Consider the following 16,818-nt stretch of genomic DNA (forward strand, 5'->3'; position numbering starts at 1 on the left):
ATTTTGAAATCCTTCACCGGAAACTCGCTCGCAACAACACAAACGTAAACCAAAAGCCACGTAGCTTGTCACGTCTTTTCCTCTCTCCTCGTCATGGACGACGATTTTCTGCTCGCCGTTCGTCTCCAGGAGCAGTTTAACGACGAGTACAACACCTCGTTGTTTTCCTCCAGCGGCTTCGAGGGTGGAGACCTCGCGCAGAGCAGCAAGAAGCGGAGGGTGGAGGTAGCCGGAGGCGGCGGAGGCGGCGGTGACGTCGCCCCCTACCGGAAGCCCGCGGCTCCCGGGCCGGAGAGGCCGCTGTCCATCGTGGACGCGTCCTGGGAGATGCTCGACCCCAGCCCCGACGTCAGGGCCATGTTTCTGGAGTTCAACACCATGTTCTTCTGGGGGAAACTGAGCGGGGTGGAGGTGAAGTGGAGCCCCAGGATGACGCTGTGAGTCCCGTGTGCTCTCGTGCTCCGTGGATATAATATGCACCCTACTTTCTGTTAAATGCTCTGTTTTTTGTATGGGGTTTGGTGCGACCTCGCTCAGCAAACCACAAACTGATAATAATAATAATACTAATAAACTTTGTATGTATTGCAGCTTTCATGCAAGAAGTGCAGCTCAAAGTGCTTCACAGGAAAAGACAATTACATGCAGTGTTTCACATAAAAACAGATATAATTGAACATTAAAAAAAAAAAAAATATGGAAAAGAAATTCGATGAATGAGAACGGATAAAATTAGTTGAAATATAAAATATGTACACGATAAAAATGAGATAGATAAAAAAAAAATAATAATAATACAGAAAAATACAACTTGGGATGACATACGGTGCCGAATTGAACAAATAAGCATTGATGTGTGTGTCTTTATGTTTTGTCCCGAAGGTGTGCTGGTGTGTGCTCTTACGAGGGTCGAGGTGGACTTTGTTCGATCCGGCTCAGCGAGCCGCTGCTGAAGCTGCGACCCAGAAAAGACCTGGTGGAGGTGAAGCGGACCGTCGCACCTGTGTTGATACGTCAAGAGACGACGACATCATTTCATCACAATCTCCTCCGTGATCACCTTCTTTTCCAAAATACCACGTGCGCGGTTAAATGCAGCATTAAAAATCACCAAACTTCTTTTAAAAGAAAATAGATTTGCACTTTTTTTTTTTGTTTTTTTTTTTTTTTAACGTGCGATTAATCGGCACAACGCTGGCAAACGCACATTACCAGTTTATTAATAATGAGATTAAAGGTTTAATAACATTCAGATTCAATACACAGAAAAATAAAAGTTATGTGTTTGTTGTCATAAAAAAATACATCCAACTTTATATATTTTTTTATATTTCATAACTGGCTCTCAAGTCCCAACTCTTGACAGATTATTCATATTTTGTTTTTCTTTTCCACAGACCCTCCTCCACGAAATGATCCACGCCCTCCTCTTCGTCACCCAGAACAACCGAGACAGAGACGGCCACGGACCCGAGTTCTGCAAACACATGAACCGCATCAACGGCGCCAGCGGGACGAAGATCACCGTGAGTGTTATCTTTTTTGGAGCTGAAGTCCAAATCGGGAGGAGAAGAAAAAAATAAAATAAATAAATAAAATAACTCTCAGTGAGCTGAAGGATGAAATGATCCCCCTCAGGTCTACCACAGCTTCCACGACGAGGTCGACGCGTACCGGCAGCACTGGTGGCGGTGCGACGGGCCCTGCCGGAGCCGAAAGCCCTACCTGGGCTTCGTCAAGAGGGCCATGAACCGGGCGCCGTCCTCGCTGGACCCGTGGTGGGAGGACCACCGGAGGACGTGCGGCGGGACGTACGCGAAGGTCAAGGAGCCCGAAGGATACGGCAAGAAGGGCAAGAAGGACGGGAAGGCGGCGGAGGCGAGGCCCTCCGGAAACGGCAAGCCGCCGGGTACGACCGCGGGCAACGCAGAAATACAGAAAACGCTGTTAATGAATGATCAGAGGCAACTTGAGGCAGTTTGTGGAAGATTTAGGCACAATCCTTTTTTTTTTTTTTTACTGCGATTTCACATCATTTCTGACCATTTTTCTGACCCTGTCATTGTGACACAATAACCTGGGCGCTGCGCCTAAATCCTGGTAACAGTAGGAAAACTGCCTCCCGTAGACTCCCATTCAACTTCTCTCATGAAATACAAAGTCAATAATTTGATTTAGTTATCTCGGTGTTGTTAGCTAAAGTCGCTCCTTCTTATTAGTTTTCTGGAGGTCCATCTAAAAAAAAAAAATCACGTCGTTACTTAGAAAAAAAACGCTTCAAGAAGATGTGTTTATGGGGGCGTGTCTTGTTTGATTGACAGGTCTGCGGTGCAGTCAGGTTACAGCTATCGGTGGGCGGGACGTAGTATCGTCGGGTTTCCAATCAGATCGAGTCGGATCCAAACATGGTCACTTCCTGCCCCAAACCAAAAGGACAAAAGGATTCGTAACGGTTCAGATATTGTTTTTTCGACTTAGTTAACTTTCTAACCGCTTAAAAAGTTTATTCAGCTGTTTAATTTAAGCGAATATTTGACACAACAGGAGCAACGAGGGGTTAAATTCTCTGTTTAGGCTCGAGATATGTCACTTTATAAAGTTTCAAAAACTCCCCCGAGTCAAATCCACCGCTGGCTCCTCCCCCCCCTCCAGCTCGACCAAATATGGTCACTTCCTGCAAAGGTAGCGCCCGAGAAAGAAAAAAAAACGGAACTCGAAGCTCCGTCACTTGTATTATGTTTAGTACGTAATGTGTTCACATTTAAATGTATTTATGCATTTTTTTTTTTGGTACCATTTCTCTCCTTTCAGGTTCTGGATTGCAGGATATCAGGAACATGATCCCGTTCAGTGGGAAAGGTTTCCTCCTCGGAGGAAAGTCTCAGACCCCGGCGTCGTCCTCGCCGCCGCCGCCCGTCGCCGTCTCCCCTCCGAAGAACTTCCCCGCCCCTTCGTCGGCGGCCAAAACTCTCGCCTCCCCGACCGAAGGGACCCCGGCGGCGAAGAGGTCGGTCGGCGACGCGAGGGCTTTCGTCAGCGTCGACGGCTCGCCGGTGAAAATCCCCAAAGCGCGCGGCGGCGGCGGCGGCAAGATCAAACAGAGGTCCATCGAAGAGCTCTTCAACGGCAGGAAGTCGGCGTTTGACCCGCCGAAGACTTCCGCGGGCGCCGCCTCGGCCTCGAGCGAACCCAATTCGAACAAATCCAGCCGGTCTGCGGTTTCGACGGGATCCAAACCGACGCCGTCCAAATATTCCGGCGCCTCCGGGACATCGGGAGGTCCCGTCGGGGGTCCGACGTCGAGGAAGGGGCCGTCGGGGGACGACATCATCGGCTCGGCCGCCGTCTTCGATTTGTTCCGTAGGACGCCAGGAAGAGATTCAGCGGCGAAATCAGCCTCCTCGTCTTCTTCTTCTCCATCTCTATCTTCCTCCTCCTCCTCTTCCTCGGCGCCGACGGTCAGCTGTCCCGTGTGCCGAGCGAAAGTGCCGGAGCCAAAGATCAACGAGCATCTGGACTCCTGCCTCTCCTGAGCGACCGACTCAAAGGAAACGTTTCTGGGTTTCGTCACTGCTGCTGCTTCGCCTGAGGACGTGTTGGATATTTAATATTAATAATCGTATAATCCTCCGACGTGCTCACGGTTACATACATCACTTCTAAATACCAGATTTGATTGGTTGGACAGATTTTTTTTTTTTTTTTAAAGTACGATTTTAATGGAAGTGAAGCTGAATTTTCTTCTTCTTTCTTTTTTTTTTTTTATATATATCCGGTGCCTCGTGCGTCATTCTTGTTGAATCAGCGGTTTTGATCACCAAAAAAAAAAAAAAAAAAAAAAAACAGACTGATTACAAGTTTTATAATCCAGAAATCTGCTGAGTCACACCTCCACAAAGTTTATTTTTAGGCAACTCTCCGGAGGCGGACGAGTCGAGCTGCGTTTCCTGCAGTCTGATGTATCCTCTTCCTCCTCCTCCTCGTCTTCCTCGGATCTGCGTCGGCGGGGAATCACATTTCGCACTCGCCAGCGAGTTGCATTTCTGCACGTCTTCACATTTTCACCGCGGAGGTTCAGAGGTGTCCGCATTTTTTCTGTCGGCATTAATGTTTCGGACGGAGTGCAAATTTATCCCATTATTTCACAAAATATGGCTCGTAATTAAAACCCCAACCGTTTCAATCATGAGTAGAACGATTCGTGAACACAGTAATAAATATACGCGGAAAATAACAGGTGCTAAAGGTGCTACAATATTCAAACTTTCTATCTAGGTTCTTTTATGTTTATGTTGAAGCAGAAGTTTTTAAATATGTTCAAGATTTTAATGCCAAATAAAATATTTTTTTACGTTTCTGTTGGCGTGAATATTTTGTACGAATATTGCAAAATATTACAACTTTCTATGGCAAATTTTGCTATGAACTCTGGGTAATTCCCTCAGGCACGAAGTCTGCTGAAATGTGACCGTGGGTGAGCGGAGAGGAGGGTGGGAGGTCAGAGGTCAGACAGTGCGAGGCCAGCTGCTGGTCCTTGACCTTCCCCCCCCCCCCCCCCCCCCCCCCTCCCTCCTCCAGGACGGACTCAGCAAAAAGCCAAAGAGGCAAAAGCAGGTCGGCACGCGCACCCCCCCCCCCCCCCTCCCGTCGCATTTCAATACCCGCAGTCTGCTGCAGCCGCTTTGATCGCCATCTGGCTTGCACGCGCATCGACCCTTTCAAAATAAAAGAAATACCGGCGATAAGAAAGAAAAGTGAGGATTTAATTTTTTATCAGTCCCATTTCTAATTTCTTTCAAATTGGGTGAAATCAATTTAAAAGTACTCTTCAGGCGAAGTTGTTTTTTTAACTGATGAAAACTAGAGAGTGTGAAAAATGTCCAAATATTTCTCTCAATCAACAGGTTGTTGTTGTTTATTTTTTTTAAATCCTGTGCACCTGTAAATGTGACGTGATGACATCATAACCCTTCATGGTTTCTCTGTTTCACACCAGCTGGCGGCTGCAGGGTGTTCATCGTTGGACGTTGTGATGGTTTTTTGTTTTTTTTTATTACAAAACATAACTTCCACGTACAATTTTTTGAATTGAGAACATATGTTTTTTTAAAAGCACACAAATGTCCATAAAAGGTGACGGTAACTCAGTCTGAGTCTATTTCCTGTCGGTTCCCCTCCAGAGGGCCCCATGTGGAGGGGAAGACTTCTGGTCTTTGAGAGCAGCTGCTCGCGGCGGCCGCTCCTCCTTTTTCCTGACCTGCTTGTAGGATGACCTCCTCCCTCCTTCCTCCCTCCTCCTCCCTCCCCCTCACACCCATCGTCCCTCTCTCTTCGACGGTGATGCATCGCCAGACGAGCTTCCAAGTTCGACGCAATGTCGTCCCGCCCGCTGACGACCGCCAAAAAAAAACACCAAAAAAAAGAGCCAAATAATATTGCGCATCATCTTCTGTAAACACAAACGGCGATTTGCTCTTCCACGCTGTTATTTATTTTTTTTTATTTTTTTTGGGGGTGCCTTTTAGGAAAGATATCGCTTTCCGGCGGAGACATAAGCGGATATCTTTAGACCGTCGTTAGCGCTAAAGTGACTCATTGTGCTTTTTATCGAGGCAGATCAACACCACCCTGCTGCAGTTTACAAGCACGCCCAGCGGGGTGCCGTCATATGCCGTAATCCTTTGATCCCGGGAGGCAGCGATGATGATGATGATGGTGGTGATGGTGGTGGTGGAAGCTTAACCGAGGGGGGGGGGGTCTTTGTGTTTACAAAAGATAAACAACCTCTGGACGAAACAGATTGTTCTTGATGGGTTCTCTCTAAACTGCAGCTAATTGTTTTCCACAGATTAGGGAGACGTGACGCTTCTCAAGGGCGAATATGCGTCCGACAGACGAATAGAAACCCTCGCCGGTCGGTCTGATTACTCGTCACCGGAAAGCACACCGAGTAAATGGCGAAGCGGATCTCGTCAGCATTTTCTAGGCTATTAGTGACGTAGCTCTTTGAAAAAAAAAAACTAACTTGTTATTTGCTAATATCTTAATAGTATTACCTTCATCTTCAAAAAAAAACAGGCTGGAGGTGAATTGAAAAGTCCAAGATAGGATTTTATGAACAGTCTGTTTTAAACGATTTAACTATTTCGTGTTGATGTGTTTAGTTGTGAAAAACATCGGGGGGGGAAAGAAACTATTGTTGTTGTTTTTTTTGGTAAAATTGACCTTTAAAAGTTCCTTTAAAGAATGAAATTATCTGACAGGCAAAATCGAACAACTTTCGAACGCGATTGAATATTCCCGTATGTGCCATACTTTGACTCGTACAAGCAATTAATCATATCATTATCGAAATATACGCATATATTATATTTCTTGAAGTTTATCGGTCTTTTTTAAACGTACTAAAAAAGTTCCTTTTCAAAGAGTGGAAAACTAATGAGGTCAAAAAAACACTTTCAACTGAATATTCCTTCTATGTATGTGCCATGATTCACCGTATTATTATTATTATTATTATTATTATTATTTCCTCGGGGCTGTGTTGAAGCAAAAGGAACTTTAAAAAAAGTAATATGGGTAAATTTGCAGCGTCTTTTTTCACTGTTAACGACGATGGTGAGGAAATGAGTCAGACATAATTAATTTCAGTACAGTGACTGGGAATACCAGGCCTCAGGCATCATCCATCCACGCCTGACTCTGTGTGTGTGTGTGTGTGTGTGTGTGTGTGTGTGTGTGTGTGTGTGTGTGTGTGTGTGTGTTACATGCTCATCTCTTTTCTGAGGAACGAGTGTGATGCTTTTTGTGTGCCAGTTTTGAGGTTTTTATTGTCGTTGTGTTATTGTTGTGGTGGGAGTGTGTGTGTGTGTGTGTGTGTGTGTGTGTGTGTGTGTGTGTGTGTGTTTGTGTGTGTATGTGTGTGTGTTTGGGGGGGGGACGGACGGAAGTGAGGCCTGCCATCTGTCCTTTATACTCACACTATTGTCTTTCACACACACACACACTCCTGTTATGACCTCAAACTGCCTTGCAGTCATCTGGGGGATGGGGGGGGTTGGGGGTGGAGGGGGTGGAGGGGGGGGATCTATCCATTAGGTTTTATTGTCAGGACTCAAATGAACACAATCTCACATTATCAATGGGCGGACATCAAAGTTCAATACTAAAAAGTGTCGAATGTTCACGTAAACAGTCAAAAAATTTACTTTAAAGTGCAAAAAAAAGTTATTTTTATTCAAAATAAAACGGTGTTTTTCAATTAACTGTAAAACAAATCATGACCAATCAATAATTTCAACCTTATAGCCCATGGGTCCTTATTAGAAAATGGATTTATGTATCTAATTTCTTTATTATAAACAATTTGATTTGTGATCTTGCCTCGTGCCTTTAAAGTTTAAAACGCATCATATTGTTGTATCTGTTGTTTTGTAAGATGACAAACTAGAATATAAAGTGCATGCCTAAATAAACTTGATTCTTGATTAAAATTATTTAAAAAAAAAACACCTATATATATATATATGCAGATATATATATAGGTGTTTTTTTTTGCCTGTAATTGTTGGCAGGGAGACGCCCAGTTAAAAGGACAGGAAGTGGATTTTACTACTCAGCCAGACTCTTGTTGGCAGTTTACAGCAATCAGTCACAACATGACCAGAAGTCAATTTCAAAATAAAAGCGGGATATTTGTTCCAATAATTATGAGTATGCAGCACATTTTTGATATATACTGTTTTCTTTTTAATCGAATCGAACTGGATGCCCACAAAAAGATACAAAGGTCAAAACTATTTAGACAATTGATTAATTATTTTTTAGATATACGTTGTATTTTGAATGAAACAATGCGAATATTGTTTTTTTTTTTCCCTACTTCTTAAATGTGAGTATTTTCCGGTTCCTTTTAGTTCTCCGTGATAATAAATAAAATACGTCTTTAAGGCGGCTCCGGCTCAGAGCGGGTTTGCCTACTAATTGTTAAGTTTGGCGTTTTTTTTTTTTTCCCTCTCCCATAGTTTTTGCTTATTGTCTGTTATTGCTATATTGTAGTTTCTGTCGTCGGCCCCCACCAACAGTTCATGTTTTGGATGCTCTATGCTGTCCTTTTCTCTCTCCGCTCTCCCCTCTCACCTCCAACCTAGGCGGATGCTCCGCCCACATCCGAGCTCTGGTTCTGTCTGAAGGTTTCTTCCTGTTCAGAGGGAGTTTTTCCTTCCCTCTGTTGGAGTTGTTGTTTTTTTCTCCTCTTAGCTTATGTGGGGAATTATTGAATTGTTGGGTTTCTCTGTATAAATGCTGTAAAGTTCTGCTCTACGGACTTTAATGTGCCATGAAATAACCTGTGTTGTGATTTGGCGCTATATAGATCAAATTGAATTGAATAACAAATATAATAATAATAACTATAATTATTATTATTATAATAAATAATTACAATAATTTTCATGTATTCTAAATGATATTTAATTTTTAAATGTGCTAGAAAAACTTTCCACCGACGTGCTTTTATTTTGATAATCCCTCCCGGAAATCGCGTGACTTCCTCCGGGCTAACTTGACGTGGCGTCGCTGGCCGCCCCGGGCAGATAAAAACCACGTCTGTCGCTCCGGTTTGTTTGGTGAGAGCGACGGCTGCATGTTTACGGTGTTTTGTTGTAAAAAAAAATTCGGGGGAACTTTAAAAAAAAAGAAAAGAAAAGAAAACAGAAAAAAAAGAAAAGTCACCAGCTGCGTGAAGTCTCTTCTCCGCTTCGGTGAAACCAAACGAGACGATGAATGGTAAGTCCACGAACGGGTCGCTGGGAGGAATGGCCTGCATCGAGGGGCTCCCCCCGCTGCCGAAGAGCCTGAGCGGGCTGCTGAACTCGAGCGGCGGCTCCTGGAGAGAAATGGAGAGGATGTACGTGAAGAAGACCATGATCCAGGACGACCTGAGCCGAGGCAGGAGCAACGCCGACAACCTGCTGGCGAACAAGCCGGCCAACCTCGACGCTGCCCTGGCTCTCCTGCGGAAAGAGATGGTAACACATTCAGGGCGTTTTAATTTCCAAGAAAGTGATCCTTTTTTTTTTTTTTTTCTTCTTCTTCTTCTTCCTCTCCCACCGCTGGTTTCTGTCGCGAGCCGCTTAATCTCCCCCCCTATACGCTGCACGTTCGCATTGAACCAAACTCCCGTCAGAAACTCTCCTAGTTTAATTTCGCTTGGCCTTTAAACACACTTTTACGCTTCTTAGCCCTCAACTTTAGGCCTTTTTTACAATTGAATGAGTCTCTTAATAAATTCGGCATGCATACCATTTACAATGCACCGCGTTGTATATGGAAAAGATCAGGTTTCAGATATTGATCTTGCTTATTTTGCTAAAGCTGACTTGGAGGTTTTGCAAGAATGGAGCCAACCCCAAATTATGCTCACTGTTGTACATTATTACATGTGTTAAGTCGATGAAAAACCCTGCTCAATTTAAATGTAAATGCTACGGAGTACAGTAAGTCGCTTTGCATTGGAAGATAAAAAGGCAGGTTTTTAAAATGGAGTTTGGCACTAAGAACACCATACAGAAGAGGGAAAAAAGGGATCAGGAGCAGCTTTGCATTGGATGAGACAAATTAAGCCACAGGGCTGTGTGCTGAATTTATTCTAAGCTCAATTTAATACATTTTTAGCTTTAGTTTTAAAAGTGTGTTGTTTTTGTTGTTGTTGTTTTTTTTTTACTGACACATTTGAACTTGCACCAAATCCTCCAGTGAACCGAGACCTGTTATTACATTCACCGAGATGTAATCAGAGCGAAACACTTACAGCACACCCTCCTTCCCACTTCCTTTGCCAGCAGCAGGGATTTTTCACATCAAGAGCCAGAACAGATTTCACGATCGAGGTGGAGACTCCCTAAACAGCTCGCGGTCAATACAGAACAAAGGCTTGCTTCCTAATATGCAGTCATGTCGGTCAAAACTGCTGCTGAACCCCCCCCCCCTCCACCCCCGTTCTGCCATTTGGATATTTGTTACAGGCTTTCCAAAATCCTATTCCCTGCTTCATGCACTTTAATCTCCTTGCAAGCACGGCACCCAACTCGAAAGCTTTTTGTCTCTGTTAATGTATTACTAGGAGTTTGCCTTTCATGTTGTTTAATGACTTGTCGGTGTCCTATATTTTGAAGGCTTGTAAGCGGCTTCACAGTTCACAGAGCGTTTTTTTGAAAAACAGTGCAGTGACTCCCGAGGTCAGACTGCAGCGTCAGCTCGGCGGTAGAAAAATGCCCTTTTCAACCCACGATGGTGGCCTTGACTTTTTAGTATCATGTTGTCGAGCTAGAGCAGAATTAGTTTGGTTAAATTCTCGCATTTTACAGGTTCAAATCGGGGATAGTTTTTGCGTTTTCCATTCATAAATAACTTGAATCATTTATTGATTATAAATGATTTTGTTGATTTATCTTTCTGTCGGTTCATTAAATGATCCATCGACGCATAACTTTTGCCCTAAAGTCAAGTTATAAATGTAATTTGCCCGGTCGGTGTTTTCAGAGCTCAAACGATGGGTCGGTTCATTTGAATGTTCATTTGAAACGACAAAGGCTTTTAATTTGAAATGGATTCAGCAAAGGCTTTTAATTTGAAATGGATTCAGCAAAGGCTTTTAATTTGAATGCGATACAGGAAGTCACATCAATTTGACCGACCGATGGCTTTAATTTGATTCAAGATTACAATTTTAAAGTGTATTCGACAAAAAGGCTTTTAATTTGCAACAAATGAGTTATAATTTGAAAAGTTCAAAATGAAGTTAGTCGCAGTTGTGTTTGTTTTTTTTGTGTAAAAATGCACTTTGTAAGCATCGAGTAAAAAAGGCATCACGTGTTAATGGGGATCTCGATACCGCCCCCTACAGGTGGGTCTGCGTCAGCAGGACATGTCGCTGCTGTGCCAGCTGTGGTCGCTGCACGAGTCCATCCAGGAGTACAAGGGCAGCTGCCAGGACCTGAGCGCCGCCTCCAGCCTCAGCATGATGGAGAACGGCTACTTCGACGAGGACGACGAGTACTACCCGGAGCCGGGCGCCACTCCCACCGGGGAGCAGCCGGACGGAGACGTCGGGGACGGGGCGGCGGCCAAGAACGGCGGCGGCGGCGGCAAAGACGACAGCTGGGGCTCCTTTCACATCTGAGGCCTCGTTCTCGCCGGACGGATTCGTATTGTTTTTTTTTTTTTTTTTTTTTTTGGGAGGCGGCCGACTGGGTTTTAAAGCTGGAGGAGGAAAAAGTTAAAAAAAAAAAAAAAAAACTCAAAGAACGGTCTCGTTTTTTTGTGTTTTTTTTTCTTTTCGAATAGACTACAGACGTGTAAAACTCCAGCTTTCCCCTTCAGCTCCTCCTCAGGTGAAACAAAAACCTGCTTGTGCTGCAGAATTTTTTTTTAATTTTTTTTTTTGCAGCGTGACCAGGAGCTTCATCGAACTGCAGAGCCGAGCGGCCGGATGTTTTGGACGACACTCAGGAGATGAGATGCATTCAAAGACTCCGTATACTCCAAATTAGGCAATATATCTATATATATAAATATATATACACTTCTTTTTCTTTTCTTTTTTATAAACAGCTCTGCTGCTGCTTCTCTATTAATTGGTTTCCCTGGCCAGTCACTCTTTTTCTGGCAGAACTTCTTCTTTTTTGTTTTTACATACATAAAAATATATGAACAAAGTTTTATTATTTATTATATAATATAAAACAACAAAATATTTGCTTTCCTGTTTGCTCTCAATGGAGGTTTTGGAAAATCCCAGAAAATGTAGGACTTCGAAACAAAGAAGATTGAAGTCTGCGGCCGACGTCGGAGAGAAATCGTCTTTGTGGACATGAACGGAGACGGTGGTGAAATTAATCGTAATATCCAGCCTTTTAGACGGAGCAGATTATGTTTGCTCCCAGAAAATGTGAAATGTTTTTTAGTTGGTTTTTTTTAAATGCTGGAGACTTTTTTTTTTTTTTTTTTTTTGGTGCGCAGGGCTGCCTCAATCCGGATTATAATACCGTCTCTGCTTTTGTGTAAACTGTGATTATGATGCATAATCTGATCGATTGAATGCATAATCCAGCTTTGTTACAACTTGGATCTTTTTTTTTTCTTTTCGTAGTTATGGCCGTTATTCCTGTTGATAATACTGACGTTGTAGTTTCTGGGAAACCGTAGCAACAATAGCTACGAGTTAGCTGTTCACCGAATCTGGTTTAACTGAGTGCAGTATTATAAGTAGAAAAGAAAAGAGCTCAGTTGTTTGTTTTTTTAAAAAGAGATCCGAGCTTGAAATAAAGCGGATTTATCCTTTTAACATTATTATTTTTTTTTTTTTAAATGAATTCAGCTACTTTCCACATAACCAGCTTCGCAACTTACCGGCGTTCGCCGAGAGTTGCGAAAACTCGCCGCGTTCAACGTCGTCATTTTTTTGCACTCGCTAAATTGGAACGTTTATTCGCGTTTAGATGACGTCAACGGTGGGATATAAAATGGCGTAAAACCCTGGGAGCTTGAAGGGTTTTTGCGTACCAGCGAGACGTCGGGGGGAGCTTCCTCCGGACGCCGTGGCCTTCCCGGCATCGCCGGGTTTGCGTGAAAAATAAACGGGCGTAGCAACGGCGGAGTTGAACACTTGGTACTTTTATACGCTTCGTATCCCGATTCCTGACGTCGACAGCTGCGGGAGTAGCGTCGCATCTCGGACGGGGATTGTAACAGTGTTTGGTTTTGTTTTTTTGATGAAAGCAAATTTCTCAGTGTTTGAACATATCTGCACACCTTCTAGGGACTCTTTTAAAGTGTTAAACAGTCTTCCACAGTATCTGAACTCTGCAGCGAAAGCTTGAACCCGTAGCATGTAGACGCAAGCAGCTGTTTCTGTCACTCAAACCTACCTGAAAGTACCCCCCCCCACCACCACCACCACCACCACATACCGCCACCTCCCCCCCTCCCCCCCCCAAGAAAACAAAAACAAACCAAAGAAACGTACGCGACGCGGCACTCGACATTGTATTCGGTTAACGGTGCTTAACGAATGGTTCCATTTAAAAACTTTTTCTTTTTTTTTTTACTTAAGCTGATATCTGACGTCGCGAAGAATGTAGCCGACGAATGGAGGACGGCTTCTTTCTTTCCTTTTAAGGGCGTTTGTCTTTTTTCAACTGCCTTCTTGCCCACTCGGGGGGGAAAAAAAACCAACGTTTTCAGTCGATTCGACGCAAAAAGTTTTGATTTCCGATCCCGCGGTTGTCGCGACGATGAAATGTCTAAAATAAAAGATTGTTTTTGTCGTTAAACCGTCACGTCTGCGATGTGCAACGAGCTCAAAGTAACAGTTGCGACGTTAAGGGTGTTATTACTCAATTCTCTTCGTTTTAATCGAACTACTTTGTCGGGTTTTAGTCTCGCAAGCAGCTTTCGGGAAGAAAAAAAAAAAAATCAAAGGGCGTTATCACCTGTTAACTTTTAAAGGAATAGTTTGGCATTTTGGGAAATGTGCAAAAAACAAAACAAGTCAATACTACTCTCATGTACAGTATCTGTTAACACCAGCAGCTTAGCACAACAGCTAGCCTAGAAATCCACCCTAAAGCAACTTGTTGTTTAACGCACACAAAAACAAAGTGTAAACACAGTTTTGTTGGGGATTTGTTTTTCAGGACTTACAGGGAATCACCAGAAAGCAAATTACCCAAAATGTCAAAACTATTCTTCAAAATCGCATTTTCTTTTTTTCAGTGCTCATCTCTATAATTTATGGCCTCGACATTGGTTTTGGACTGAATGTTTGCTGTCTTGTTTTGTTTTTGGTTTTTTTGTTGTTAAACTTTTTTGTTGTTTTTTGTCCGTTGCGGTTAAACCTGGAAAACGAGTGCTTCTAATGTGTCCCGTCGAAATGACCCATTTTGGGATCAGTTTAAAAACAGCCGGAGCGCGTTTGGCCTCGTCGAAAACGTACGAAAGTGTTTATTTGTACTGAGGGAGGGTGGAGGTGGGAGGTGGGGTTATCGGTGGTGTTTTTACACACGTTTTTTTATTTTGTTGTATTTTTTTACTCTGACACACCCACCACGACGTGAGAAGACACACTCTTGAATGTGCTCCTGTTCTGTCACCTGTGATGTCCCGCTAATCCGAAGCTCAAAGCACGTTACGAAAGACACGAGTCCAATCTTGATTCCCCCCCCCCCTCCTCCCACCCTCCCCCTTTCCTCCTCCAGGCTCGTTATTGGATGTCTACACAATTAGTGCCTTTGTAAACCTGTAAAAAAAACAACATAAAGGTCCCCGACCTTTTGGCTTGACGTTGAAGACGGTGACGAGAGTTAACCAGAAAACTTGTAAATCGTTGGGAGTTGCTGGATATGCACTTGTTGTTTTTTTTGTTGTTGTTTTTTTTAAAAGCTGTTGCGTGGAGAATTCAAGACTTCAATCGACTCCCAAAATCCCAAAAAGCTGCTTAAAAGCTGAGCTAAGAAATGTTGAATGTTTTGGATCCCCTATGGTCTTTTCCAGGATCTACCGTTTCTGTTGTTGTTGTTGTTGTTGGTTTTTTTTACCTCCTCTGTCACAGGCTTCCCTTGCGTTTTAATTGACGAGGGTGCAGCTGTTGGGAAGCGGTGTGTATATTTTCGATGCGTCCCCCCCCCCCCCCCTCTGAAATCCGAGCGGCTTTCAAACCGGTCCTCTTCCCGTCTCGGTTTTTCCAGAAATTACAGGCATTTAAAAAAAAAAAAAAAAAAAGAAGGACCGCAGCGTGGACAACACTTCTCCGTCGAAATCAATTTGAATCTTCGACGCGTAGCAGCTTTTAACTTCCAGAACTTGAACCAGCCTTAATGTCAGCCGCGTCATTTTTGCAAAGTGAAGCTCCTCGTCGGCATTTTGCACGTCTTCGTTTGAAATCCTCCCCTAGAAAAACACAACAAAACGACAACTACCCGAGTCCTCTTTTTTTGGAGTTTTATTACACCGGCACACTGCTGTAGCTAAATCCAGCACACACAAAAAAAAGAGGAACTTTAAAATTGAACACCAGCAAATTTATTCCCGATATAGTGTGTTTTCTACAACCTAAAATACTCCCCCCCCCCCCCCCACACTTTCTTTTGTTTTCTATGTGATTATTGGATGTGTAAGGTGGAGATTGTCATCTCAGGGTAAAGTTATTTTCAATTATTTTTTTGGGGGGGGTGTTTTTGGGCTTTTGACAAATTTAACGTCTTCTCCCTGAATTTTTTTTTTTTTTTTTTTTTAAATGTGACATTGGAGCCGGTCTGTTATTCGATGGTGTATTTTATCACTAAATAACTCGGTCAAATGTCAAAAAAAAAATGTGACGCCACGCCCGCATACGTTGAGTTTTGATTACAACATTTGTTTTTCTTTGTTGTTGTTTTGTTTTTTTTGGTGCGAGTCTCGTAATCAAACAGCTTCCCCCCCCTCCCCCCCGGGGGAGGCGGAGCCACCAAGAGGCCTCAAATCGACCAGAATGCAACACGACCGCCAAAAAATAAAAGGCTCGATGTGTTTCTGACTTAAAGTGGAGGGTGTTGCTGTAATTGCAGCTGCGCCTCAGTGTCCGCACAAATGACAGAGTGCTTGTTTAAAGCGTTGTGGTAACTGTCGGGGGAGGCGGGTGGTGGGGGGGGGGACACTTGAAGAAACAGCAATCTGATTCATAAATGATGATATGTTTATGAAAGGAGGTAAAAGGGTCAGTTCATTCATGCAACATGCTTCGGTTCCTTTAAAAATGGGTAAAAATGTTTCTTTCTTTTTTTTTTTTAAAGTTTACGGAAACACTTGCTGGCAATTTTTTTTTTTTTTTTTTTTTTTTTTTTTTTTTTTTAGCTGTGCAGTTTTAGGGTGTAAAATGTATGGGGTCAAATTGGGGCCAAAAGTTTTTATTTAATTTTGTATTTATTTTTTACGTAAAAATTGGAAAAACTCCCAATTTAAAACAAACTTCAAGATTTGACTTTAAATTTCAGTTTTTTTTGTTGTTGTTTTTTTTAAATTAACAAAATCTTTTGGCCCCAATTGGACTCCATATGAATGAGCCAAGAAGATTCATTTTCACAGCTTATTATTATTATTATTATTTATACGCTACATTTATATTACTTATCGGTCGGTCGTGGTAACTTAACGAGAAACTGGAGAAGTTAACGACATCTCATTCGTGCTTGTACTTTATATCGCTCATCATAATCATTCATTAAATTATAGTGGAAAAAGAAGGTTTTGACGTGTTTTGTGTTCCGTAGAAATGAGAGTTGGATAACGTGAAGGCCGGCTCGCTGCCATCCATCATTCCTCCTGTTCTTTTTAAGCCACGAAACCACCATACTACTGTCTGTTTGAACGATAGTCTCGATGCTCTCCTGTCTTAGTTATTATACCGATATGAATTTAATAAAGTGGTTCCATACTTTTCAGGTTTGGGCTGATGTTTTCATTACGCAACGTGAGAGAAATCGGCATTCGTCGCGTCGTCTACTAGTTCGCTATGTTGTTGGCGTCGGGTGGCCTTTGGAAATCGGCCATATTGCCGTTGCTTAGCGATGGAGCGCTCACTTGAATCCGGCCTATGTCATAATCACGAGTTTACAAGTTTCAACCATAGACTCCATATAAAAGTGGACGTAGCTTGAGGGGTATAAAAAAAATGTGGCCGATGCGGAAGTGCCTTAAGTTGCAATACCACCGGGTGCCACTAGGGTTGGTTTCAAAAAGGCCTCCGTCGACTCCCATTCAACTTCTCCCAATTAAAATCAA

General features: G+C 43.1%; 2 protein-coding genes across 2 annotated transcripts; both read left to right on the top strand.

Moving 5' to 3' along the window:
- The first annotated feature begins 40 nt into the window (after positions 1-40).
- On the top strand, positions 41-4,355 carry sprtn (SprT-like N-terminal domain). The gene is made up of 5 exons (XM_069172282.1): positions 41-437; positions 883-982; positions 1,398-1,526; positions 1,639-1,909; positions 2,812-4,355. Exons 1-5 carry the CDS (start codon positions 94-96, stop codon positions 3,531-3,533), a joined length of 1,566 nt encoding a protein of 521 aa, XP_069028383.1. The 5' UTR covers positions 41-93; the 3' UTR covers positions 3,534-4,355.
- A 4,210-nt stretch (positions 4,356-8,565) lies between these two features.
- fam89a (family with sequence similarity 89 member A) lies at positions 8,566-16,478 on the top strand. Its single transcript, XM_069172283.1, has 2 exons — positions 8,566-9,029; positions 10,907-16,478. The coding sequence occupies exons 1-2, from the start codon at positions 8,781-8,783 to the stop codon at positions 11,180-11,182; spliced, it is 525 nt and encodes a 174-aa protein (XP_069028384.1). The 5' UTR covers positions 8,566-8,780; the 3' UTR covers positions 11,183-16,478.
- Positions 16,479-16,818: the final 340 nt, after the last annotated feature.

Source organism: Embiotoca jacksoni, unplaced genomic scaffold, assembly GCF_022577435.1.
Source record: "Embiotoca jacksoni isolate LCO1_2020_lvr unplaced genomic scaffold, fEmbJac1.0.p SCAF_52, whole genome shotgun sequence".
Classification (NCBI taxonomy): domain Eukaryota; kingdom Metazoa; phylum Chordata; class Actinopteri; family Embiotocidae; genus Embiotoca; species Embiotoca jacksoni.